The 26637-nt window shown below is 44.0% G+C and overlaps 1 protein-coding gene across 3 annotated transcripts in view; it reads left to right on the top strand.

Moving 5' to 3' along the window:
• agbl4 (AGBL carboxypeptidase 4) overlaps positions 1 to 26637 on the top strand; it is a 426145-nt gene that overhangs the window by 183119 nt on the left and 216389 nt on the right. For all 3 annotated transcript variants that reach the window (XM_078946347.1, XM_078946349.1, XM_078946348.1), the window contains one exon: positions 2271 to 2487. In XM_078946347.1, the coding sequence (XP_078802473.1) occupies positions 2271 to 2487 (217 nt within the window). The remainder of the gene's footprint in view (positions 1 to 2270; positions 2488 to 26637) is intronic.

Here is a 26637-nt window from a genome sequence, read left to right as displayed (position 1 = left end):
ATATCAGTCCCAGATCATCGTCTGCTTATCTCCTTATTACACCTCCCTGACAGTTCTCAAAACCCCAAACTCACCAATCACACGGTATTCCCTACCAACATGTCCTTTTAGCCCAAACCTTCATGTCGTCTTTTCTGCACATGGGCTGAAGTCAGTTTGGTTCGTTTCTTTTCACCTGAAAGAGCCAAAAATGAAAAACAGCCAAAGCTCATTCAGTATTCATTTCATTTTTATTAAAAAGCCATTGTAGAAATTTTATACCTAAAGGTTTTTTTCTTAACTAAACACACATGCAGTTGATTTAAACTATAATTACCACTTGATTTGTGAAACTTAGGGATTCTTTTTGTCACACTCTGTACGTATAAGTGCAAATATGTCTAGTTATGATTAAAGCCCCTGTCCATTCATCTTTTGATCTACGTTCAAAGTGTTTCCAGTGTTCTTTTTATTAGGATTATGCTGATTTTTAGCCCAAAACAATAGAGTCTGATACCTTGTCTTCATAATTCCTGCAGAGCAGCGGTAGTTCATCCAAAATTCACCTTTGAGTTAAGGTGGGACTGTTGGCGCGGAGCAAGCCTGTCCTGACTTCCCATCACCCCATTGTGGACACTCTCTCCTGGTAGCTTACAGCCCCTGACACCCCCAACCTAAGATTACTGGTGCAACAAAAATGGGGAGCAATTTCAGGTTCCAGCTCACGAGGGAAACAAAGACAAACGTGGATCTGTTTGTCTGCAACAGGCTTGTCTTAGTTCTCTAAAAGCGTTTAATTCTAGGGCAGCAGCTGAAATGCAGAAAATGCACAAAAATATTTCAGAACCTAAAGTTTTTCATGCAGCTGCATGAAAAACTTCCTAAACTGAAGTCAGACCAACACAGACGCAAAGCAGGTTTTTTATTGTAAATGTTGAATTTTAGATGAACAACATTCCTGAAGGTTTTTGAATTGTCAATATTTGCAGAAACCTTTTAGGGAAAATGTCTTACTAGATTATTTAAGTAATGTGTAAAGTCCTAATTCCCAGTCAAAGGCACTGAAAGTACATTTGATTCCAAATCCTCATTTAAACTTCTATTACTTTGTTCTTTGCAGGTCTGACATGCAGAAATAATAGCTTTATGAGCTTTTAAAGGAAATATGCACGTCACTCTTGACCTGACTGTGTGATTCATGATTTAACCTTTATTTTTATAACTGTTCATTTTAATTGTATTTTATTATTTGTTTTTATTGTGATGGTGCCTTTCGACCCCTTTGAAAAAGAGATTTGATCTCATTGGGACTTCCTGGTAAAATGAAGGTTAAAAAAAATAATAATTAATAAAGAAATTCTTTATGTGTGCAGTTTTAGTAAATGACATACAGCTGAGATTTTGGGGTCACCTATAAACCAATTGTTTTTATTTTGTTTTTTTGCAGGACAATTCCACGGCAGATAAAATATTTTTCTTGACATGTTCAATATTTTTATTCAAAAGGCCAAATAAAACTGGAAATTTATATTTTTAAAGCAATTTGACTGCATGCATTTATTTGTTATTTTCATTGTTCAGATATGATTATGATTAAATAACTGACATTTTGATGTTCTGGTGGTGGAAAAGCCAAAATACAGGAGACCCAGCTTGGTGGCAGAAACCTAAACATTTGATAAATAAAAGAACACAGAAGAAAACTAAAAAGCAGATGACCTGAGAATGCAGACGTCAAACTTAAACACACTGAGGGTCATTAACACAAGACAACACAGTTGTGTTAACAACCTGAACAACCTGAACCTGGTTTAACCAGACAGGGAAAAACTGAGAACAGAACGTGACAAAAAGAAAGAAAATGTCCCCAAAAAAGGGTTTCACCCTCACAGGAAGTGTCACTTTTCTTTTTATAGAGAACAAACAGTAATGGAGGCGATTAGTGTGTACTTTCAATGCAGCCATTGCTTCCTCTAAATATATGTTCTTTTGAACTATAAAATATTTGAAGGAGGTCTATTTCTGTTTCTTGGTTGTAATTTTGACAGTTAAGCGAGCCTTCATGAGGAGATTTAACCTCCCAAGCTGCTAACAGGCTAAACAGTCACCAGTAATCTAGAAAATCAGGAACACCTCGTTGGGGTTTGGTTTGTTTTCATGAGCTTCAGAAGCTCACCACCACCAGCGCATCAACATTTCTCCCTTCCTGCTCTTTTTCTCAGACTCACATGATGCCAAACTGAAATTATTTTTAATAAAATTAACTTTTTTTCTTTACTTTTCCGTTGCAGGCAGAGACTCCCCCCCAAGAACGTGTATTACTACCGTTGTCCCGATCACCGACGCAACTACGTCATGTCTTTTGCCTTCTGCTTCGACCGGGAGGACGACGTCTACCAGTTTGCCTACTGCTACCCGTACACCTACTCCAGGCTGCAGCATTACTTGGCCAGCTTGGAGCGCAAACACCTTCCTTACCTGCGGCGGGAGCAGCTGGGGCTCAGCGTGGTGAGTTTCTAGCGTGACAGGAAGCGGTGGCCAGAGCAGAGCTGCTGAATGGTGGTCAGGCGTAGTGATGGAGGGGCTTCTATGCTACTCTGTCTGCCTGTGTTCAGGATAAGCAGACCCAGATTGGTTACTTAGGTGTTCTAGCTGCTCCTAACTTTAGTGTTATTATTGGGTTTGTCGCGCTGAGATGACAGACTGTAAGCCTGGAGGCCCGTGTGTGTGTGTGTGTGTGTGTGTGTGTGTGTGGGCACTTGTTTGAATGCCGTGTGTGTAATCAGAAGAGCCCTCACCTCAGCAGCAGCGGCTAGTGTATCATACACGCTGCCTCCGGTCTTGTCTGCTCTTATCAAATAATTGTAGGAGAAAAACTCATTAGAAATGCTTGAGAGATTACAATTTTTTCTTCTGTCCTCCAACATTTGTCAGGGAAAGCTCGCTGCAAGGAAGATACCATGAAAACATGCGGACTTGGAAGGAGCACTTGGCGATGAAATGTAGGAATGATGCCAAACCTCAGAAAAGCGCGGCAGGAATCGGCTGATGGCAGCCTTAAAGAAAAGATCAACGGTACCTTTGCAAATGAAAAGTACAGGATTAATCGTAGAAATACTGAAATGGAAAGTTTTCAGATTCTGGTCAGTTTAAAAACAAGATTTCAGAGCAAAAGATGAGCAGAACAATAGGAATTTCCCTTCTGGACTAGCTCACGATGCAAAAGAGTTCCGACTTGCTACAAGCAAATTGTATTGGTTATTTCAACCGATCAAGAACAGCAAATATCAGGAAAAAAGGCAGGGAAAGCCTTTGGCCGCGTCTGAATTCTCCTTCCTACTCCCAACTTCTACAAAGCTATAGTGCAGGTCCATCTAGGGCCCTGACACATGCCCACTGCTTCTCTTTTATTATTAGTTTTTCTTAACGGCAAATATCACAGATTTCCCAAAGTAAAAACCTAATAAGTCTGAACATTTAACAACGACTATTGATGAATTCACTGATGATGAAAAAACTTGGATGGTTCATACAAAATAAATAAAAATAGATTTTTTCCCCCTATGAAAAATCATTCAAACCCAATGCATTGTGGTCCATATTTGCCAATCCAGTGAGCAACTTACAACTCCAGAATCTTTGGGAAAAATGTGTTGGATTTAGACATCCTATTCCGAACGGAGTTGTCATGGAGAGTTTCTGAAAGTGGCGTTATCCTGTTGCTTGCACATTTTTTACCAGAAAAAAGTGAAAATGTAATATACAAATCACTGGCTCAAGCTGGACGCAATGACATACCTATTAGGAATGTGGGCGTGGCTGACAAAAAAGCGTCTGTTGCCAAGGAAAGTTAAAAATTTACTTTTGCAGATTCTTCTAAAAAGTTACAGATTTTTTCGTCACCCCCAGGTGACCAAAAAAATTGCTATGGAGATAAAAACGACAGAAAAGCTGCCATTTTGAAAAAAGTGTGTGGGGGAGGTGTTTGACAAGGCAGATGGGGGGGAGGGGCATGTGGCAGCCGCTCAGAAGGGGACGGTGAAGGCGGGGCGGCTAACGCCTGCGGGTCGTGCAGTGGCTCCTCAGAAAATCAACAAAAAAATATGAAATTGAAATTCCCCTTCAAGTGCTTCTGTTGTGTGTGCAATGTCCTGTAAATACACAAAACCCCCCAGTGTGCAGCGGCCTGTTTTCACCTCCTTCTTAGGCCGCATCATTTGTTACAGCAAGACAGAGGGGAGCAGAGAGAGGACAGGGCGGCTGGATTTGGCTCCCAGAGTCAGTATTAGTATTCATAGTCATAGAGAGGTTTTATGAGCGCATTTTTCTCTTTATGTTCTCTGGGCCTTGGTTGCAGACAGCTGAGCTCCACCCTCTCATATCTCTTTCCTCGTCGGCTCCCTCTCCGGCTGTTGCCGCCTCTCCCCGCCTTTTTTCGGAGGCATCCCCCCACATGCAGACGCAGGTCACATGCAGAGGGATGAGAACAGATAAGGAAGCTTCACCACTGCATCAAAGTTTCAAGACAAATTGCTGTAATTTCCGAGGCAGAGTCTTTGCAGATGGCAGAACACGCTAGGACACCAGGATAGATTTCACCTTCTAATGGGTACAGTTATCTCATATGAATGGAAATCTCATCGACCACTATTGGCATTCCTCTATCTCGCTGACTTATTTGTTTTCTGTGATGTATTTTTATTCTGTCCTGTCTGCTCTGAAAGGTTCCAATACAATAGAAAAGATCTTTTCTCGTGAATTTTTTATGTCTCTCCATCGCTGTGAATGAGATGATGTCTACAGATTTATGGGACAGGTATTATTTTTCCTAACATCCATCTCAAGGTTCACTTGAGCAGGATATGTAAATGACACTAAACCTCAGTAGTTTCACTTCAGATGTGTAGAACTGCAAAATGATCAACAGAAGAGGACCATGGATGAAGAGTGAGTTGGGATAACTTTTAAAACCTTCTTATCGTCAATGACTCTCAATGGCTAAACCAGCAAAGACCCATTCTAATCACTCTTTCTGGTGATTTTATCATGTTCTTGTTCTTTTCTCATGGTGGAGAACATATATCCAGTTTATATACACATATTCCACTCGTAGACAAAAATGTACGTCTCTGTTTTTCTCGTCAGAGCTGGAATTTGGCTCAAAACTGTACAGATGGATAGCTCTGATTTTAGTTATGACAAACCTCTATGTACGTCGTATTTTTGACATTTGTGACGGTGGACGTGCATCATAAAGCAAAACACTGCGGCGTTTTCTCTGCTGGGTCGCTGGGCCTGCTTCTGCTCACTGCCCGTGTGAACACTGCTGCCAGTGGACCATCCTGGCTTTATCCGAGCAAACACTCCCCTGCGGGTGTTCATTTCCACAGGGACTCCATGAAGGAGTCCACAGGTTTCCCACCTGCTGCAACACTAACAAGCTTTTCTTTGATACGACCCCTCACGCTTCCCTTTTTCCTCCTTCCTTTATGGTCCTCAAGTGTCCCCCTGGCCATGTGGGATTGCAAGCGCCTCATTATCTCCGCTCACCTGTTGACAAAGCGTTTTTCTTTTCTTCCCAGCAGTGGGCGGTGTCTGCCCTGCAGTGGTGGAGGGGAGCAGCGTGGGGTTTTTCTTGTGCTCAGTCTGCCGGCTGTGCCGGTCTCTGACACTATTAGTCACCTATGACACAACGCAACCTCTGCCTGTCAGCAGCGTGTGGTGAGACAGCCACCTCAGGGTGGAAGAGGAACCAGCCTGCGACTGGCCGTAAACCTGCAGCCCACCGGGGGGGGCCACCGTTCAGATGATTTCAGTTTGCCGGTGCAGAAATGTCCACTGAGTCCTACTCTTCTGCTGGAATCTGTCATCAATGTGGGCTTGTGATTGATCCATTGTACTGTATTACATTGTCAGGACCAGAGATTTCCCTTTACTGATAGTGTTGAGATTGAATTTTAAGCCTGATCCTGTGCGGGATGAGCCCTCATTTGCCATATTTGAGTGTCTGCTCTGTGGGAGTGGAGTCTGGCAGGTTTTGCCACAGTACTAGAGTGGAGTGGACAATGCAGCTATCTGCCAAGCTGCCTCTCTCTTTTCTTATCTCTGTGTTTGTGCACTGGATGCCAAGATCCAATCAATAGCCACTCAAGCCACGGAGAGAGGCGAAGGTCAGCCGCCACACTGGAGGAGGCAAGGAAAACAGACTCGGGCAGCAGCGGCGGCGCAAACTGGCCATCGCAGACGGCCCCCCCAGCTAACAGACCTTTTCTGTTTTCCACCACACACGCGACTTTAATACAAGCGCCATAAATGACGAGCAGAATACTCAGCAGAGCTGTCTAATGAAATATTGGCTTTTTCATCTTTTCAGCAGAAGTTTAAACTCATCATACATTGTCAATAAATGTTATCAACCTATGGCACAGCCTCCATGGTGACAGAGTTCCGACTCCAGCGATTGAAATGTTTTTGACAGCGGGGGCGCTCTGTGATGGATTTGTAAGAGAGCCCTCCGTGCACTGACTGCCTCCTTCAAAGAACGACTCGGATGGTGATTCAGCGCTGAGTCATGCTGATGAAGGGATGTTGGCAAATGACACCAAACAAGGGAAGGAAACGTTTTTGTGAACAGCAAAGAGCTTTTAGTTGGAAACTGTTAAATCTCCAACAAACTCAGTCTGGAAGTAAATACTGTATGTTGTATTTAAAGATTGTGTACACAGAATGAAACTGTGAAAGAGCAAACATCCAAAAATACTCAACTGAAACACAGAGATTGTCATCCGGTCACTATGATGTTTGGATTGGCTGGAATTAAACCGAATCGTGGATGGATGAAAGGATAAATGACTGGTGGGACAAAGGCTGATGTGAAGAAGGATCCTTGAATCAATCAGAAGGATGAATAGATGTAATAACTTCTGGATGGATGGATGAATGGAGAGACAGATGAATGGGTGAGAAGCTGGAGACATGGATGTACAAATGTCAAAAGTTCAAGTCCCATTAGCCGTCACACACCTGGGTGCGTAAAATGTGTTTTCCACATTTGACCCCTCCCCTGGGGGCACGACATCCAGGAAATGTTTAGTGGTTTAACCCCTTAATGCTGAGTGCCAAGCAGGGAGGCATTGGGTCCCATTTTCAGAGTCTTTGCTATGACACAGCAAAGAACCCCTGACCTTCCAGTTTCTCTACCAGTCACTCTACCACAGCGCCACTGAGGTGGATGGATGATGGGATGGACATAGACGTGGATGAGCATAATAATTTAATGAAGTTATCTGTTTCTTTGGCTTTTACTTATTATAAGGCTTCATGGTTCGTCATTATAATACTTATTAGTCTTCTGTCTTTTATTACTCACCTTCCTAAACAATAACTACTAGCAGTGGGAGTAACGCCATTGAAATAAACTGGCATTACAAACGGCAGATTAAGTAAAGTCACGGAGTGATCGTGTCAATTACTTTTGTCCTAGCTGCAACAATGTTACAGTTGCAGGAAGTGTTGTGACAATGTAAATACTGTCAACTAGGAGGAGCTGCAATTCCAGAAGAAAATGCAGGTTGATGCTATATTGCTGAATGAAAATAAAACTTAAAGGGTAATAATTGGCACGAAAAAAAGAAGGGAGAATGATCAAATTTGACTATAAATAAAGTCAAAACAGCACAATAACAAAAAAAAGATATGTTTGTGAGAAATGCTAGAGCCGGGTATCGAACCAGCGAGCTTCTGCTCCAAGGGTTCCCCATGTATTTTAATGGAGGCAGAAATCCTGGAATATCTGGAAAAGTTCAAGGATTTGAAAGACCAGAAGTCACAGCTGGAAAAAGCTGAAAGAGCTGAACATTTGAATAGTTGAATGGTTGAAATAGATGAACAATTGCAGGAGGAGTTAAGAGACAAAACATGGAGGAAGATACTAGAGTAAAGAAAGAGAAACAGGAAAACAATCGATTGGAAGCTTTATAGCATTCAACCCATTACCTGTTTAAGGTAAGATTCCCAACACTGACTGTTAGTCACACTGTTTCCATCTGAGATTTTGTGCTTCTGTGTTTTTGGTTGACTGTGTTTCTGACTTTTTGTTGTTTTGTCTTTCTGCATTAACCACCTTGTTCTGGACTTATTTTGATAAAAGCTTGTCTACAAATGAAGGGATTGATGGATTGAATTGATGGATGGAATGACATATTTATGGAGGGATAAATAGATGGATAGATTACTATTGGATGGATGCACAAACACCACGGTACATTGTAACCTCTTTTTTTCACTGCATTATTGACCAACTCTCACAAATTCCAGTTAATCCATCATTTTTTTTCCCTCCCTTTTGGTTATAACCTTTTACCTTCTTGGCATTAATTCTCCGTTGTTTTTGTCATATATTATTCTGTCGGCCTCATGAAGTTTAGCATTTTCCTTGGCGGCAGCTAACAGGTATCCAGAAGAAAGCAGCTTCGTCATCTTTATATGTTACTCACTGCCTTCAGCGCCTCAGCTTTAGAACAGGAAGGAAACCCTTTAGAGACAGAAAGGTCATCGCCACATCAGTGTGGGTTCCACTGCGAGTGCTGTGGGTTTTTGGGTGATTTCCTTTTTGCTTCATTAGTGAGAGGCGTTTAAGCACCAAAGACACGTCTGTGGGTCAGCTCAGGAATCAGGAGGAGGTTGATGCTGAGTGTCCTTTTGTCTCAGATTGTTGACCAAGAAGGTGATCCAGAGAGAGCAGAAGATGAGCAGGTTTATGATCTAAATCCTCGCGTTCCAGTGCTGCATGGCCTCTGATCTTCAACTAATGGTTCCCCGAGGACACTGGCTGCTTTATCACGCACCTACACCCTTACATCTCTCCCATTTCTCTGGCGATCAGCCGTAGAAATGGGAGAGATGTAAGGATGTAGGGTGTACGCACTATTAGAAGGGAGTGCGTGCAAATCTGCGTCTGGTTTGTTGGGATTCACAGATGTGTACAGTGCAGCTCAGATGACATTATCATGAATGAAGGTTTTCCAACTCTCCATTTTTACCAAACTGATGAAGATATCTAGTGTTTTTGATGTTTTATGGTTTTTACCGCTGCATGTCTGACACATCCCTCCGTTTTCTATTTTCTCGGCGCCCTTATGTTCAAGGGATCCCTACAGCTGCATCACAGCCGTCATCCGTCCTCCTCTGCCAATGGAAATTTACTCTGCCCACTTCCAAGATGGCTTTCGGGGTGGAGCGGCGCGCAGCGAGATGTGCACTCACTCTGTTTCATTTGGGTGTCAGGACTCCGTTCCCGAAGGCGACACAAAGAGGAGCAAAACAGATAGCATTTAAGGCTTTTAATAAATCAGAATACACCGTTCTGACAGTGTAATTGCTTTCCATTGCCTGGGCCCCCAACTCAACAGCAGGCAGGGAAAAAACAGAACGGGGAAGACGTTGAGTGGAGAGCGGGCCGTACAGTAGATCATTTGTTGGAGGGAAAAGAATGAAAATTAATGAAAAGAGAGTTGCTCGCCCTCTAAAGGCAGCCAAGCTTGAAATTCACTTTGAGGGAAACTTAATTTGTTGTAAATGGGCAAAAAACATATTACTGCACAGCTCTTGGTGGGGGCGCCGGTGTGTCCGTTCACTGCGTCTGTCTGTCGGCGTGTGTTTGTGGCAGACGAGGAACGCCATGCTCTGAATAGCTCCGCTGAGGGAGGGGGGGACACAGGAGCCTGTTAATAACTTCAGGAACAGCATTCTCTTTCTACATGACTGCTCGCCACCACTCACTGCTAGCAGGTCTGAATACAACTCCAGGATGTGGAGAACTTGTCAAACGTTACTTGCAAAAAAGAGAAAAAATTATGCCTGTAGTTCACAGAGGTCATGTGTCTCTGTGTGTTAGCATGTTGTGTGTTTCTGCTTTTCTTTGTGGCTTTTTTTTTTTTACCTGAGGGCAAAGTTTCATCAAATAGAAAGTTTTTGAATACTTGTAGAGTAAGGATTACTTTGGTGGTACTTTTGTATTAGATAAATATGTCAAAAACATGGTTATGCTGGTACACAACAACAATTATATTAATCTGAACGACAAAGTTGGAAGACGACAATTCCAAAGTGAAGACGAGCAGCAAAAGTCATTTTAGGAGAAAAGCAAACCCATCCTTGTTTCTTGAGTTTTAAACATTTAACAAACAGCAAATCCTTTCAAGAGCTTAACTTTCATCAAAAAATAACACAGTCTCTGATTTAAAACAAACTGGCTTTTGTTTGCATAAAAGAAATGCATTGATTGGGTAAATTAAAATCAGGAGATGCCATTAAAAATATGCATACCATATATTTTCCAATAGTAGAGCTGGCGTTTCTTCCAAAAATGTGTTCGCTGTCCTGGTGTTTATCAGAGACAGGCATCTATTGGAGGCAGGCTTTCATTTAATGACATCTTAAAGGAGCCCGGACACCTTCTCTGAAAGTGTGTCGTAGTTGTTCACACTTAACACGCATCAGTTTGTGTTTTCTGTCTGAAGGCTGGATGGTTTCTGATCAAAATTCCCACATGTTTCTGTTATTTTTTGTCTGATCTGAATACAGCACTGACACAAATCATGAATGAATTATTCCAGTCATTTCAGCTTCATGGATGAACATCAATGGAAACTAAAGGACATAGTCTTCGGTTTTTTGTGCTTAAGAGTCACATAAAACTGAACAAAAGAGACACTCGATTGTGTTCATTTCATCTGAAGTATTGACTGTATATGAGAACCGCAGAGAAGCTTAGATGAAATCCACCAATAAGCGAATTAACAAGACTAGTCTAATTAAGTGTAAACCTTCAGTAGCCGTGTGCCAAATGTTGCTCCAAATTTCACTCCTCCGACAATAAATCTGGTGGTATTTGCCGCCTAACAAGTTTCATTTTTGGACCCCGCCTGCATTCCTTCATCCTTGGAGCGTTTTCTTCTTTCTAAGCTGGACGCTGATGTTTCTTTTGATCTTTTCTTCATTTTCCACAACCTTAAATAGACTTTTCTGTGTGTCAAACACCAGAGGAAAGATGAGTGACATGATGGAAACAAAGTCACTTTGATGCAGACTTTTTTTCTTTCATAAACTTTTCATAAAATCCAGTAAACCTAATGAAGTATATTTATTTTATTATTCCTTTCTTTATTTTTCCGGAGCCGCAGGTCGGCGACCCCTGGTTTAGACCATTTAAATCAAGTGCAGGCAGCACCTGAGGCAGGACTCTGAATTTCTGAACTGATCATTAAACAGCAGCAGGTGGAAATGCTCTTATAATCTTTAATTTCATCTTTTTGATTTGAAATGCCCTCTGAGTTTCTGCAATCAGCTGACTATACAGTATAAATGAAAAAAGACATGAAGGAAACGCTGGTGAGCTTTATTTAGACAATACTTGTATCTGAACCAATAAAGATTGACAGGAGAACACACATCACTGTTTGCTTCTGGATTCTCATCATTGCTGAAAAAACACTGGGGTTTTCCGTGAGAAAAGAACCGAAAATGTAGAAGTGATTTCATCTTTCAGGTCACCTTTTCCTCCACAGCTAAGCGTGTGACTTGAAGCTAATTTCTGTGTTTACTGTAAACGGGCCGACGTTCCTGCAGGGTGAGATTACGTTTGAATCCCAGATACAGAGGATTGATCCAGCCAAATATGTTCAGTGATAAGCCTGAGCCGAAAGCCAAGCATGACTGACAGGCTGGGGTTTAGCTGGATGATTGTAGACTCGCTGCAGTGTTATCCTGGCCTGCAGTTATGCTGTAGACCTCCTGACTTTGTGCGTTAGGACTTCGCTATGAAGCAGAGCAGTCGTCACATTTTCAACTCATTGACCTGAGGCGCTTCCTTCCATGAGCTCTAGCTTCCATTTCCTCCATGTCTCCACTGTCCAGCCTCTTGTATGTTACTGCATGTAAAGCATGTTCCTTCAAGTCCCTCTCCGGCCATCTATCGATGTGCTTTCAGGCGTTCGCAGAGGAAATTCACTTCTGCTAATCCATTTCAAAACTCTTCACAGAATTTACTACACTGGACAGAGGATGTTCAAGATGGGTCTCAGTAACTCAGACATTTGTCAGCACTGTGACAGTAATCTACCCGACAATTACATGCATGCACTATGGTTCTGCACGCCTGTCCAGGCTCTCTGGCAGCAGGTATGTGCCGATCTATCAGTCTGGCTTAAGGTTTCAATCACAGCTTCACCGTCACTTTGTGTGCTTGGTGACATGAGTGCCATCGATGTAGAAGGAGGATTAGCATCTATCATTTTCATAACTCTTTGCATTGCTAAAAAAACTATTTTAATAAATTGGAAAAGCAAAAAAAATATAAATATAAGTCAACACAGAAATCTGCTGCTTGATCATATCAGCTTGGAAAAAATGTCAGCCCAAAGTTCAAGTAACTTTGAAAGAATTCGGTCTCTCTGGTCTCCCATAGCTAACTCCGTGACTTAGGGGGTGGGGGGGGCATGGTCGTCGCTGCTCCTTGCCCTTCTGCCGTGGGCCGGGGTGGGGGTCGGGGCCTCCGGTGCCTGGCCGGGGGTGGTGGGGGCTCCGTTGGTCGGGGGGTCGGGTCCGGCGCCTGGGTGGGGCGGCCTGGGGCGCTGCGTGGTCCTCTGGGCTTGGGTGTGGGGGTGCGTGGTGGGGGGTGGGGTGGTGGTCTGGCCTGGCTTGGGGGGGTGGCCCTTTTGCCTGTGCTGGGGGGGGTTGGCGGGGGGCGCTGCTCGGGGGGGGGGGGGGGGGGGGCCAGCGGCGCTGGATGGGCTTCCCGTCTACACCTGGGGCTGGGATCGGCCCTTCCCTGGCTCTGGGGCGGGACGGGACAACCCTCTTGGGGCCCCCGGTCGCTCTGGGTGTCATCCGCTTCGGCTGCGGGGTCTGGGGGTGGGGTGGGGTGGGGGTCTTGTCGGCCCTGTCCTGTGGGGGGGCATTCTGGGGGAGGGGGGGGGGGCCACTATTGGTACGGGGCAGGGGGGGTTGACGGGTCGGGGTCTCCGCTGAGGCCATCGGCGGTTTCCCCGGCCGGTTGGCTGCCTCGGTCCCGTCGAGGCCTGACCAGAGCTCTTCTAGGGCCGGCGTTTGGGGGTGGGGGCCTGGGCTTGCTCCGGGGGGGGCCGGCGCTTTCTGGCTCCCCTCTCTCTGTGTGGGGGTGGTGGTGCTGGGCCTGGGGTGTCTGCGCCTCCGGGGGTGGGGCCCCGGGGCTGGGTGGGCCTGGCCCCCTTGCTGGGGGGGGGGCGGGGGACAGCTGTTTGACCACCGGGGGACAGTCTATCATCTGTCCCCAACTTACCCCCTTCCTCATATAACCTCATAATAGGGTGAGGGGGTGGGGGGCTTAGCCTGCGATGAGCCTTGGGGGGGGGGGTTTACTAGGCAGTGACCCCCCTCCTGTGGTTGCCGTATGGAGTGGGCCCCCCCTCTTTCGGTTTAATTTGCACCTTAGACATGTAGGGCCCTTGGTAGGGGGGGTGCTTGGACATCACTGCCAGCAAGCAGCGGATGTCCTCCTAGCACCCTACCCGCCAATTTTAACCGCACCTTAGACATTTAGGGCCCCTTGGTGGGGAGGGTGAGGGGACGTCACTGTGAGTAATCAGGAGACGTCCCCTTAGTGCCCTACCCGCCAATTTTAACCGCACCCCCCTTAGTACACACACCCCTCCCCCCTCAATATATACATCCCAACATAAACACACACACATGCACACACACACTCTCTCAAACACACATACACGCACACACATTTTGCAAGGAAGGTGGGACCTAGGACCTTCTGTCCCCTGCCTCTTCCCTGGTGGGGGGTACGGGCCCCTTTGCAACGGCGGCTGTGTCCCCGGGGTGCCGGCTTCCTGGGCCCGGCGGTGCTCTCTCCGCGCGGTGGGGGGGTTCACATTACATCTGAGCCGGGGGTGTTCGTGTCCCTGGGGGGTGGGTTCTGGTCCTTGCTCCTGAGTGCTGGGCCCCGCCAAATTTCCAACTGTGGCCGAGCCTGGTCGGGCCATATTTACAACACCCCTTTTGGGCCCTCTTTTTTCCCCGGGGTTCCCCCCTTCTGGGCGGGGGCGGCGGGCCCCTGCCTCGCTCCTCCCTGGACCAACCGTGGGCCGGGCGGGTGGCTGCCTGGAGTGCGGAGTGGGTCTCCCTTGGGGGGTCCTGGCTCGTACCTGGGGTTGGGGCGGGGGGATGCCCGGAACTCCTGGGTGGTGGTGGGGTGCTCGTCTGGGGCTGTGGGCGTCCTTCTCCGGTGGGGCCCTGCGTTGGGTTCTCCCGGCGCGGCGGGGGGGCTGCTCTCCTGGTTGGGCTGGGGCGGCGCCCTCTTTCCCTCCGTGCCTCCCTGCTCTCTGGCTCTGGGGGCCTTGCGGCGGCCCTGCTGGCCCTGGCCTGGGTGGCGGGCTTGGTCGCCCGGGCGGCGGTTGTTCCCTGCCGGTTCCCGTGTGGCGTTGGGGGGATTCCGGCTGCCGCTGCTGGTGCGGTGGGGGTCTTGGGGTGGGGATGGCTGGGCACTCTCCCTCCTTCTTCTCACGTTCCACCATCCATTTTAGAAGAACATAAACACTCACCTGAGCACAGGTGTTAGCTCAACAGACTGAATGACTGAAATATTTCACACTAGTTGGTTTTAAGGCATAAGTATGCGTGTGAACACTATCTGTTTTGTGTACATGTCGACAGGTGGACATTTTTGCAACTAACAGGTGTGTTTATAACATTTGAGTGTGTGTGTGGACAGGCTCCGCCCTTTTTTGTTGTTTTTTTTTTCATTTGAACCTTACCATAATGATTAACAACCAGTAAACTTGCTGCTTTATGCTGCTTCATGGTCTTATCCCCCTTCCCCTCCTATTATCACCCCCTACCCCCCCTCTCTCTAACGTCCCTCTCTCTTCTTCCCCTCTTTCCTTTTCCGTCCGGTCCAACACCAAAGATTTTCAGACATGTTTGAAATTAATAAAGTTTGGCCTCAATTACAAAAGGGGTTTATTCAGACATACCTCTGGTTTGTCTGAAGATTAATAACCCCTCTTGTTAAAGTAAAATATGTCCAACCCAAGAGGCCCTCAGCTCTCATCTGTCTGCCTAGCTGTTGGACAGGACAAGTTAAGAAAAAAAAAAAAAAAAGGAAATTCACTTCTGAGTTGTGGGCGGGGCCATTGATTCAGAGCAACCCCGCCCCTCTCCCTGTTGCTTGGAGCTCTCTGTTTACACACTCTCCTGCTAGCTCACACCCCCAACCTGACATTTCCGGTGCAACAACAATGTGGAGCAATGTTGGACAACCGTACAGTTTAGAGCCAGTTGCCCACTCAGACGTGGAAAACAACCACGTACGTGGATCTACTTGTTAGGGGTGTAAACGATACACGTAGTTGTCGGTACGGCAGTTTAGGTTCGGTTCACTTCTGTACCGTTTGGTTTATTCTTTTTTTCCTGCATGTGCATTGTAACGACCCAGCTGCTTTGTCACTCGGTAAACGAGAGCCGAGCTGCTGATTAACTAGCTGCATTGACTGTCCTTGCCCCCCCATACTCCACTCGCCCTCAAAGAGTCTCAGAGAGAGAGAGAGTAGACAGAGAAATAGATTACTCCATCTCCTTTCCAGCATTAAACCCGTTTATTATGAACTCACACGAAAAGCGTAACAACATGAAGCTCACTTGTCTTCATAGCTCTCTCAGTGATGGTGAAGGATTCAATACACACAAGATTTCACACTTCCCATGAGTCTCAGTGCCTATGGGCGGGGCTAACCCCAGGTCGCCACTATATTGACTTAGCGCTGAGGCTGAAGTAATGTTAGCCGTGAGTTTCCTCCCAGACGCTGTTAGGTGACGGACAGTTAGCATGTCAACATATGGCTAATGCAGACGCCAGGCCAGAGATGAGGAACCCCCCCCATCTCCTTATGCTCTCCAGGGTGGGGGGGACACTTTGGCTTTGTTGTCAGCATCCATGAAGGGAAAAGACAATTGGATAAGTGGAATGCTGTGTGTTGGCATTGTTACACAAAGATAGTGTTACAAAGTAACACATATAATCTGTTAACCAACTTCAAACGGCATCACCGACTGGAAGAATCGGGTCTACAAGAAAAGAAATGTGCAATTTCAAATGTTTTCTTTAGGCCACTGTTAATCATCCAAAGTGTTTGGTTCCTGACAGCTAATAGTTTTTCTATTTTATCAAGCAGATCACCTAAATAGGTCAATTTTATTTATTAAGTAAAACCAATAAATAAATTTAATTAGTAAAAATAATAAACCACGGGTGTCTTCCTTTCACTCATTTATTCATTTACTTTTGTTGCAGTTGTTGTTTTCAGTTGTTTTTGTTCCTTAAAGTGTTTTTTGGTGTGTACTTTTTTACTTATTTTTTTATATATATTTTAAAAAAAAGGGGATCACATATTAAAATTGATCACATGTTTACAGTGGATCACATGTTTATAGTGGATCACATGTCACTTTTGCAGCTGTATTTATTAAATTTGAATGTCATTTTTGATGTCCTTGCTGCCGCAGATAAGTGAAGTTCCCCACCATGGGATAAATAAAGTTATCTTATCTTATCTAAAAAAAAAGGATTTTGTAAGTAATTTTTTTTGCCTTTTTTGTACCGAAAAAATACCAAAAATAGATCGATGATAGATTAAAACTTTATTAAGGTGTCCGGCAGCAAAACGCATACAAACACACACAATAAATAACAATAACATAATAGTTCATAAAATAACAGTTCATATCAGGCAGATTTGTTAAACAGCAGAACCGAGCCCTATGAAATTCTGAACCGAATTGAGATTTTAGCGTATGGATACACCCCTACTATTCGTACATCCAGTGCCCCCCCCCCAGCATATCCTCTACGTCACAAGCAATCTCTTTTTCAAAAGATGCTCTTTTCCTCTGCTGCTGGTTTAAATACATTTGAACAAAGAAATACTTAGAACTGAAATTTGAATCTTAATTTTCTTTCTATACGTCCTCCACAAGAACATTCATTTTCACCAGAGTGGACCTTTACGTTCGCCGACTCTTTTGTTTTCACTGACGTTCTTGTGGGGGTCAAGGTTGGTCAGCATGAGTGTATTTGCTGCATGGCTTCCTGCGACACGTTGCTGCTTGATGTTTAATTAAGCTCACGGCAGGAAATGGAGCAGAATGTCAATAAGTGGAGAATTTGCAGGAATAATTGGATCCTTCTTGAGCATTTTTCAACCCAATTCTTGGCCACGGTTTCTAGCCTGTTGGCCTTTCATCCGTCCTGGAGCTGGGGGCTCTGACTCCTCCCCTCCCAGACGCAGCCCTTCTAACTTGGGCCAGCAGCCCGGTGCACCTGGGGGGCCTGGAGAACCCTGATAACAAACAGCCTAAGCCAAGCCACTAGTCTCTCTGCTCACAGAGGCATTTGCCCACCGCACACAAACACCGTGCTTTCATTCCAAACAGGTCTTTCCTTCTGCCTTTTCTTCACCGCCTCCGACACGCACAAAAACATTTTCTCTTTTTTCTTTCAGTCTCTTTTTCACCTGAAGTGAGAAAAGAAATTAAGAAAGTGATGGGCCCCATTTTTCCTCTGCTTTTTTTTGTTTGGTATGTGTGTATGTGTGTGTGTGTGTGTGTTTCTCCCCCACAGTTGAACGTCAGCCTAAGTGTGAGAAAGATGGATGCCAGAGTTCCCTTCCTTCTCCTCTGGTCCCACGTCTTCCTCTCTCCTCAGCAGAGCTCGTCTGCACCAACATATTATGATGTAGTGCCTGTGTTCAGCTAGTCGATTGCCTTTAGCGGGTCTGGGGCTCACTGGCCAAATTGAAAGGAATTGAGGCCTCCATTTCATCAGAGTCACAGAGGAGCACAGCGCAGAGCCCACGGGGCACTGGGGGGCATGAAGGAGGTGTGGGGGGTCTCCCATTCTGAAGCATCATCCTTCACGTTTTCCTCTTCCCCTCTCACTTTGATGCCGTCTGAGGAAACATTTCACAGGAAACAAGGAGGCATGTTCACTTTGACGGTAAACAGAAAAAAACATCACTCAAAGAAAAGTGTCTTGATTCAGTCGACTTTGCCTCCTAATTTTCCGACATGCCGTGCAGGTTAATTAATAAAGTTTATATCTATCTATCTCGGTGTCCCTTCCCTTTCAAGTTTGCCTCCTCAATTCTCTGTACGTTAGCTGTAATGAAAAAGCAACGCTCTGATGTGGTTTCAGCTTGTTGTATGAAACGCAAAAATAAATCTAGATTCTAAAATGTTTCAGCTTCCATGTTAGAACACCTGAGATTTATTAGTTCATAGTGTCTGCTTCTTTAACTGACTTCTAAGGCTCTTCTGTTATCAGACACGGTTGGGTTTCTTTCCACATACCTTCCCTCTTCGTCAGAGTCGTCATCTGATGACGACGTCCTCCATGTAAATAATGTAGAAGGACCTGCAGAGAGAAGCCCGACCGATACCATGAGGGTCGGGATCCTTTTTAACCCTTTAAAGTCTCCCCGGCCTGACTCCTTCTGCTTTACTCTGTCAACAGTTTTGGACATTTGTATTGACAAAGTCGGTGCTGTCAGGTTTTTACCCTCTCCTTGTTCCCCTGACCCGTGTGGTTTCAGGTCATTTTGACCCCGTCACTTCCTCTCAGATTTTCAGCACCTGAGACCTTCCTCTATGAAGTGATATTTATGCCACCACATTGCACACAAAACTTTTCTAAGTTGCAAATAAAAATATAATATAGTTTAAATCCCAAAAAAATTTTTTTGCGTCTTTTTTGCTTTCAAGAACGTTTTTTTCCTGTTTTTTTTTTAATTTTTGCTTTCAAAAAATATTTTTGCGTTTGCAAAACAAATGTTTTTGCATGCGCTGTGTGATCTCGCTTTTTTCTTATCTTTGATTTTGCTCACATAAGCTTCAGTTTAGCGTGACAAAGCTGCCATCAAACAGTGCAGAAGGGAGATCCCTCGTAACCCTTGTGCTATCCTATGACCCCCCCCCCTTACATTGGCGTGTTCTCCCTACCATGACAAAGGTGGATGAAGGTGGAAAGATTTCATGTAATCCATGGACACCAGTGAAGATCACAAATCATTGAAGAAAAAAGGTTCAGAGCACTGTCTAGTGGGTCTAGATGACCCCACTCCCAATGTTAAAGTGCCTAGGATAGAACAAGGGTTATAAAGAAGAACCGGAGCACTTCTTCTCCATTCTTGAGACATCTTTTCACTCTCTAGGAAATGTTAATCAGACCAGTCAAAACTCCTGAACTCCCTCTCTCTGTAAAACCTCTTTGGCAGACTGTATAGTGGTGCATTTCAAGCCCTTTTTTTCTTCAGTGTTCAGTATGCATTGCATGCCATTGGTGAGCTTTCCAAATGCCATTTGGAGAAGTCGGCGAGGCTCAAGTTGTTCATAACAGCCTGTCAAGAGCTCTTCAAACCTGCATCTTGTTTAATTTATGGATCAATAGTTGTATTTATTTTTTATTCTTTCTTCATCTTCCTTTTTCTGCTTCTGTCGATCCCTCCATTTGTCTTTGACAAGCCAGTTCTAAATGTCTGCTTTAACTAGCTGCTCACAGCCCTCCTCACAGCACATTTACATAGCCATCAATCAAGCTGTCAAAGGTAAAGGCATGATGCCGTGTAAAAACCAGAATTGGATTATGGCCTTGTCTCATCCCTGACACTCACTGCTTGGTTGGCTTTCTGTCAGGACTGTGGAGAACAAGCCAAACAGCCTGAGTCGTCATTGGCTGGCGTTTCTTCACCCTGAAGTGCTCATTGTTTACCACACACACGTTTTATTTTATTTTTTTATTGTTTTTTTGTAACGTTCCAAAAAAAACACCAGTATTGAGGGTTTATCTTCAAATCTTTTATTATATTTCGTAGCTCAGAAATGGGATTTAATCAACTTAACAGAAGTACTGTTTTGCAGAAACATTAAAAGAAATGCGAAGGATTGACGGTAAATTTTAAACGCAAATGACGCCAACTTTGTATCAGCGGATTTTCAAATGATAAAGTTTAAAGTTTTGAAACTGAACATTTTATTGATTGGTCTGAAGTTGCTGAAGCGTAGATAAAGTGTGCGTCGTCTCTGTGCTCTGCTGAGTTTATGTTATACCTCAGAAACTGTGCGAGTCTCTTTCAGATCCTGTCTTGCATCTTTTTCCAATTTAGCCAAATTTCTCCCTTCACTACATCTGTTTAAAAATGTTTTCTCATTTACAACCATATATAATTGTTCAATTGTCAAACTAAACAACTGCATTTTTTTATTGATACGGATAAAGACATGAACCTTCAACAGTTTCGGCGGGTCCGTTTGCCCATCAGTTGTTTGCAGTGACGTAGCAAAGACAGCAGCCTGCTATGACTATTCTATCCATTTAAAATTTAACGTGAAGGTCTCAAAAGTTATTTGCTTTGATCGTTTTCAATAAAACAAACATAACAAGAGGTATGACACGTAGTTGTGATACACCTAAGAATAAATCTGTGGAACTTTGTATATATTTAGTGGAAGTTCACCCGCTAGTTTTTTATTCCCTTTTTTTTGTATTGTTTTTTATTTTTCTTTGCTTTATTTTTGGATTTATACACTTTTGATCTGCATTAAATAAATGACCAAATTTACTATTTGAAATTTAGATTTGTTTCAGATTTATTGTGTAATATAGTGAAAATTCAAAAAAAAATAAGCTGGGTTTGTATTTCCGGGATACATATCAAACACTGCCACAAAAACTTTGTTTTAAATATAAAATATTAGAGAATGTTATGAAGAAGTGTGAAAATCTTTAAAGAAGTTGAAAGCTTGCTGACGGTTAAACCATAAATGTTTCATTTATTTTTTTTGCCTGGCTTAAATATCAACATAATTCCCAATGGCTCAGGCGGTTGAGAAGGTCATCCAACGATTGAAGCGTCGGCGGTTCGATCCCGCTCCCCCCAGTCACCTGTCATTGTGTCCTTGGGCAAGACGCTTCTCCCTCCCTGCCTCCAGCGTGGCTCCACCGGTGCATGAAAGTCCCGGTGATGGTCAGAGGGGCAGAAGGCGTGAGCTGGCAGCCACGCCTCTGTCCGTCTGCCCCGGGGCAGCTGTGGTACATCAGTAGTTACCCTCACCACGTATGAATGAATAATGGACACATTGGAAGAACTTTGAGCGTCTGGAAAAGCGTAGATGAATCCAATCCATTAATATTATTATTAATAATCAGAACATGTAGGTACCCTTTTTAAGGCCTTTGGGCCTTCTAAGAAGGAAGTAAAGCATAATATAAATGGTAAAAGGCGTATTCTGATACAGTCACAGACCCATTCACACATTGATGGCGGCTCCACTGTCGATCGCTGGCGCCATCGTGGAACCACCAGTGTCTTGCCCAGATAAGTGTCTGCCATTTACCATTTACATTCCAATAGGAGCTTCTGGTCCACAAGAACGGTTCAAATTAACCAACAGTGTGACGCCAAAGAAAAACTATGAAAGCAAAGTTTAAAACATTAGAACTCGAGGACGACCAACGTGAACTCTGGATTGACTGGCTCTGAAACGGCAGCATGAGCGTGGACGCTCATCACCGCGGCTCATTTGAGAGTTTGATCCTGGCCAAGGCGCTAACTCCTAAAGAAGGAGTTCATGCATCCCAAGGGGGACATCTCCCTACCTCACTGAACGCTGAGAAATGAAGCCTGAGATTTTACCATCTGCCGTTGTGAAGTCTTATTTTCTCTTTCAGATGTTGCTCATTGCTACATACTGAAGTGCACCATTTTTTTCAGTCTATGTGACCGGATTTGAGATGGTTACAGAACTACATGGTAACTAATTAAAGTATATTTATGGTTATTAGTTCTACTTTTGGGGTATGGAAGAGGATAACAGAGAATTTTTAATGTTCAGCCTTAAGGTGCACAACCTTAAACTGTGGATCTTCTGAATACTAATATGATGGTCTGTTCAACCATATTTGTAAACTATAAATGTGCTGAGAGAACCGTGAGACTGATAAAACACATGTTAACACAGAATAGTAGGAATTTGGTCATTTGTGACAGATCAGTGCACCAGGAGATTTTTTTTGTTACTGTCACTGCTAAACTTATTATTATAACATATTTAGGGCCCGAGCACGGAGTGCAAGGACCCTATTGTAATTCGAATGTTTATTATTATTAGGGCCCGAGCACGGAGTGCAAGGACCCTATTGTAATTCGAATGTTTATTATTAGGGCCCGAGCACGGAGTGCAAGGACCCTATTGTATCTGTTAGGTTTATTATTATTATTAGGGCCCGAGCACGGAGTGCAAGGACCCTATTGTATCTGTTAGGTTTATTATTATTATTATTAGGGCCCGAGCACGGAGTGCAAGGACCCTATTGTATCTGTTAGGTTTATTATTAGGGCCCGAGCACGGAGTGCAAGGACCCTATTGTATCTGTTAGGTTTATTATTATTATTATTAGGGCCCGAGCACGGAGTGCAAGGACCCTATTGTATCTGTTAGGTTTATTATTATTATTATTATTTTTCTTCTGCCGGAAGAATCGCATTTTTGAGGCCTTTAACATACCCCAAAACTCACCAAATTTGGCACACACATCAGGGGTCGCGAAAAATTTCGTATTTTATGAGAAATTGGCATGGGTGCGCAAAAATGGCTCGACAGCGCCACCTACACTGACTTTTGTCCCGACGCCCCGCATACGCTTTAACGTACAAGCTTGATTTTTTCAGGGCATGTTCATCAGATGGAAACCTACAAAAAAGTCTGCAGGTACCAAGCTGTCAGTCGCACAGGAAGTCTGCTATATTGATGTCAATATGTCATTTTTGCTCTATTTTGGACATTTGCAGGCCTCCTTCTAGAACGAACTCCTCCTAGAGATTTGTGAATAATGACTCCAAACTTTGGTTTTGTAAACTAGACACATGTCCGATGTTAAATTGCAAAGCTTTTAAGTTTTTACAGAAGTTTGTGACCGTGGCGGCGCGTAGAAATTCGACGTTGTTTCGAAAACACGCCATGAAAAGAAAAATGGCCATAACTCAGCCATGCATAATCCAATCTGATCAAAAATTGATATGCATGATTGTAGTCTGACTCTGAACACATCTGCAGTGAAAGAATCTGGAAAAAGTGTAGCGCCACCTGCTGGCAAGAGGAAATGACATGTTTGACTTGGAGCATCACTGCTCCGAGTAGGATGAGCCGACACACCTGAAAATGACGTCCACCTGTTGAAAAGCCATTGAAGTTTACTCTGACAAAAAACCATAACTTTCAATGCGGGGGTGTGGTCGTGACAGAGCGGCAAAGTTGGGCATCTCGCTATGCACACAAAAGTTGCTCTCACGTGCACATTCCTTGTCCAATCTCACTGAAATTCAATGGATATGATGAAGCTTCTATTCTGAACCCATGGATATGACAATCTTGGACGAGCTCTATAGCGCCACCTAGTTATTGCATTGGGCACATTCTGCCCTGTATTTTCTCTTTGCTTTGTCCGATGTGCATGAAATTAAAACTGGAGATATTCAGAAGGGTCCTCTCTCATCATGTAAAGTTTCATGGGTGTACACCTGACGGTGCCTGCGTAACAGGAAGTGGTCGATTATGTGCACCCAAATAATAGAAATTTATTATAAATCAGCCGTTTGTCTCAGGAAGCTGAGATTTCAGAATTAGATGCCTTTAATAACCTCCAGCTTTGATATGTAACACTATAGGGTCTACGAGAAACTTCATCACTTGATTTTTTTAATGAAATTTTGGACTGAACAAAGATTTTTAGCATAAATTCTGTTTAGGTTATCAGCACCAAGAATTCAACTTTCATAGGCATTTATGTGCTACTGCTTCCTAAAAAAATTCAGAATGATTGAAGTTACAGGTGACATCTTAGAGAGCATTACATCCAAAAAGGTCCGAAAACGTCTTTTTAGGCAAAACTACAAACACCTATTTTTTTTCATAACTTAATCATCATATATCAACACCATTTATTTTTTCAAATGTAGGGATCTGTGTTTGCTGCCTTCCATATTTTTTTCAGAAGTCCAGGTGAAACAGATGATTTTAAAAAAATCCTGATTCATCCCAAAACCTGTGCTTTTTCCGTCTGGACTCCAAACAAGTGTGTTTTAAAATTACTTATGCTTCAAATATCCACACCAAGTTTCACACGCATATAGCTGAACATGTCTAAATGCTTCTTGAATATTCTTTACAGATATAAAATGAACTGGTCAACTGTAGGATGTCATTTCCTCTTACATGCTTAAGTCTTTTCCTCATGCTGCAGCCTGCTCCTCAATCATCCCTGTTGCTGGAGTCAAATTTCACCCCCCCCCCCCCCCCCCCCCACACACACACACCAGCTGCCAGTTCATATGCTAACTAACCCAGAAGTGAGGTGACAAGAGTTTAGACACAAGAGGGAGGGCAGACTGCTTTTTCATTTGTTTTGTATGTCTTTCATAGATTTTTATGAATAATCATTGCTTTTCTAGTCATGTAAAATGCAATTAACCTAATATTTTATCTTTTTTTTTTACAAACAAAACATATGAATGTGCTCCAAAACAAAACCCAACTCTCAGTACAGTTCTACAGATGTAACATAAGACTTAGACAGTAAATGTCTCTTTTATCCTTTTTTAATCAATGCTGCAACTTCTTTTCCTTAATATAAATCCAATGAAATTAAACTACAAAACCAAAAAACACAACGTATAGCAAATTTCTCTAAATAAATTATGTGTATATACAATATGTAGCACTTTTAAACAAAATAATAACAAATCCTTCCAATACAAGCACAGAAAAATGGAACACAAAATTTAAAACCCAAATTTGAAATGGCAATTTTAAAAAGATAATTTTTTCAGCCTGCTAAAAGTGCACAATTGTAAAAGCTCTTTTATATAGACAACTGTTTGGTTGCTTAGAGCTCTAAATATAAAAACAATGCCTTTATGGACGTGGCACGGATGGCACGGATGTTCAGCAGGGTAAACCCCAGGAAAGCGGCGGGACCTGATGGAGTTCCCGGAAAGGTTCTGCGGGCCTGCGCCGATCAACTCTCCCAGGTCTTCACAAAAATCTTCAACCTGTCGCTAGCTCAGGCTTTCATCCCTGCTTGCCTGAAGTCATCCACTATCATCCCGATACCCAAAAAGTCCTCATCCACAGCCTTCCTCACGGACTTCCGCCCAGTTGCACTCACTGCTGTCATCACAAAGTGTCTGGAGCGGCTGCTCCTGGGACACATCAAAGACTCCCTCCCTCCAATCTTCGTCCCCCACCAGTTTGCTTACAAAGCAAACAGATCAACGGATGATGCCATTTCCATCACCCTCCACACTGCGCTGAGCCACCTGGAACACAGAGACACCTACGCCAGGATGCTCTTTGTGGACTATAGCTCAGCCTTTAACACAATCATTCCTGACATTCTGGTCAACAAACTGTCTGAACTAGGACTCCACCCACTCACCTGCTCGTGGATCAAGGACTTCCTGACAAACAGACCACAGACAGTCAAACTTGACCCCCACCTCTCCTCCACCCGGACGCTGAGCACAGGCTCCACACAGGGATGTGTGCTGAGTCCTCTGCTGTATACACTGTACACAGCAGACTGCAGACCAGCCCACACCAGCAACACCGTGGTGAAGTTTGCAGACGACACTACTGTGGTGGGGCTGATCTCTGGGGACGACGAGACGGCCTACAGAGACGAAGTCCTGAAACTCTCAAGGTGGTGTCAGGCTAATAACCTCATCCTGAACACCACCAAGACCAAGGAGATCATCCTGGACTTCAGAAAAAACAGAACAGATCCACCCCCACTCTACATCGATGGAAACTGTGTGGAGAGGGTCCACAGCTTCACCCTCCTGGGCACCACCATCTCTGCTGACCTCACATGGTCTAACAACACCATGACTGTCATCAGGAAGGCCCAGCAACGCCTGCACTTCCTGAGAAAACTTAGGAGGAACGACGTCAGCCAGGAGCTGCTGGTAACGTTCTACCGCTCAACCATTGAGAGCATTCTGTCCTATGGCATCAAAGTGTGGTTTTCCCACTGCACTGAAGCAGAACGGCAGAGCCTCCAGAGAGTGGTAAAGACAGCGCAGAGGATCATCGGCTGCCCCCTCCCCTCACTGAAGGACATTTACCAGTCTCGCTGCCTCAGCAGAGTGACTAGCATCACCACTAACTCCACCCATTCTGCTTTCCCTCTGTTTGAACTGCTGCCCTCTGGAAGGAGGTACAGGTCCATCAGAACCAGGACAAACAGACTAAGAAACAGCTTTTTTCCACAGGCAATTATCATACGGAATGCACATACGTCCACCAACCACACCTCACTCTAATTTTACTACAATGCGTGCAATATCCTGACTGTCTAACCGGGTCACTGTGCAATAACTTGATATTTATTAAGCTGTGCTCACAGCAACTCATGTAATTCCATTCTATTTTATTCACAAATATTTAATATTTAACAGTTTCTGTCCATATTGTTCATTTTTTGTTAAGAGTTGTAAATACAGTATTTCTTTTTCTATTCTATTTTTATTTTTATTTTATGTAACTCCTTCACTCCAAGGCTGC

The sequence above is a fragment of the Oryzias latipes genome, chromosome 4 (genome assembly GCF_053564925.1).
Source record: "Oryzias latipes strain Hd-rR chromosome 4, Olatipes_Hd-rR_3.1".
NCBI classification, from domain to species: Eukaryota; Metazoa; Chordata; class Actinopteri; order Beloniformes; family Adrianichthyidae; genus Oryzias; species Oryzias latipes.
The sequence above is the reverse complement of the archived record's forward strand: the minus strand, read 5'-3'. Positions and strand labels throughout refer to the sequence as shown.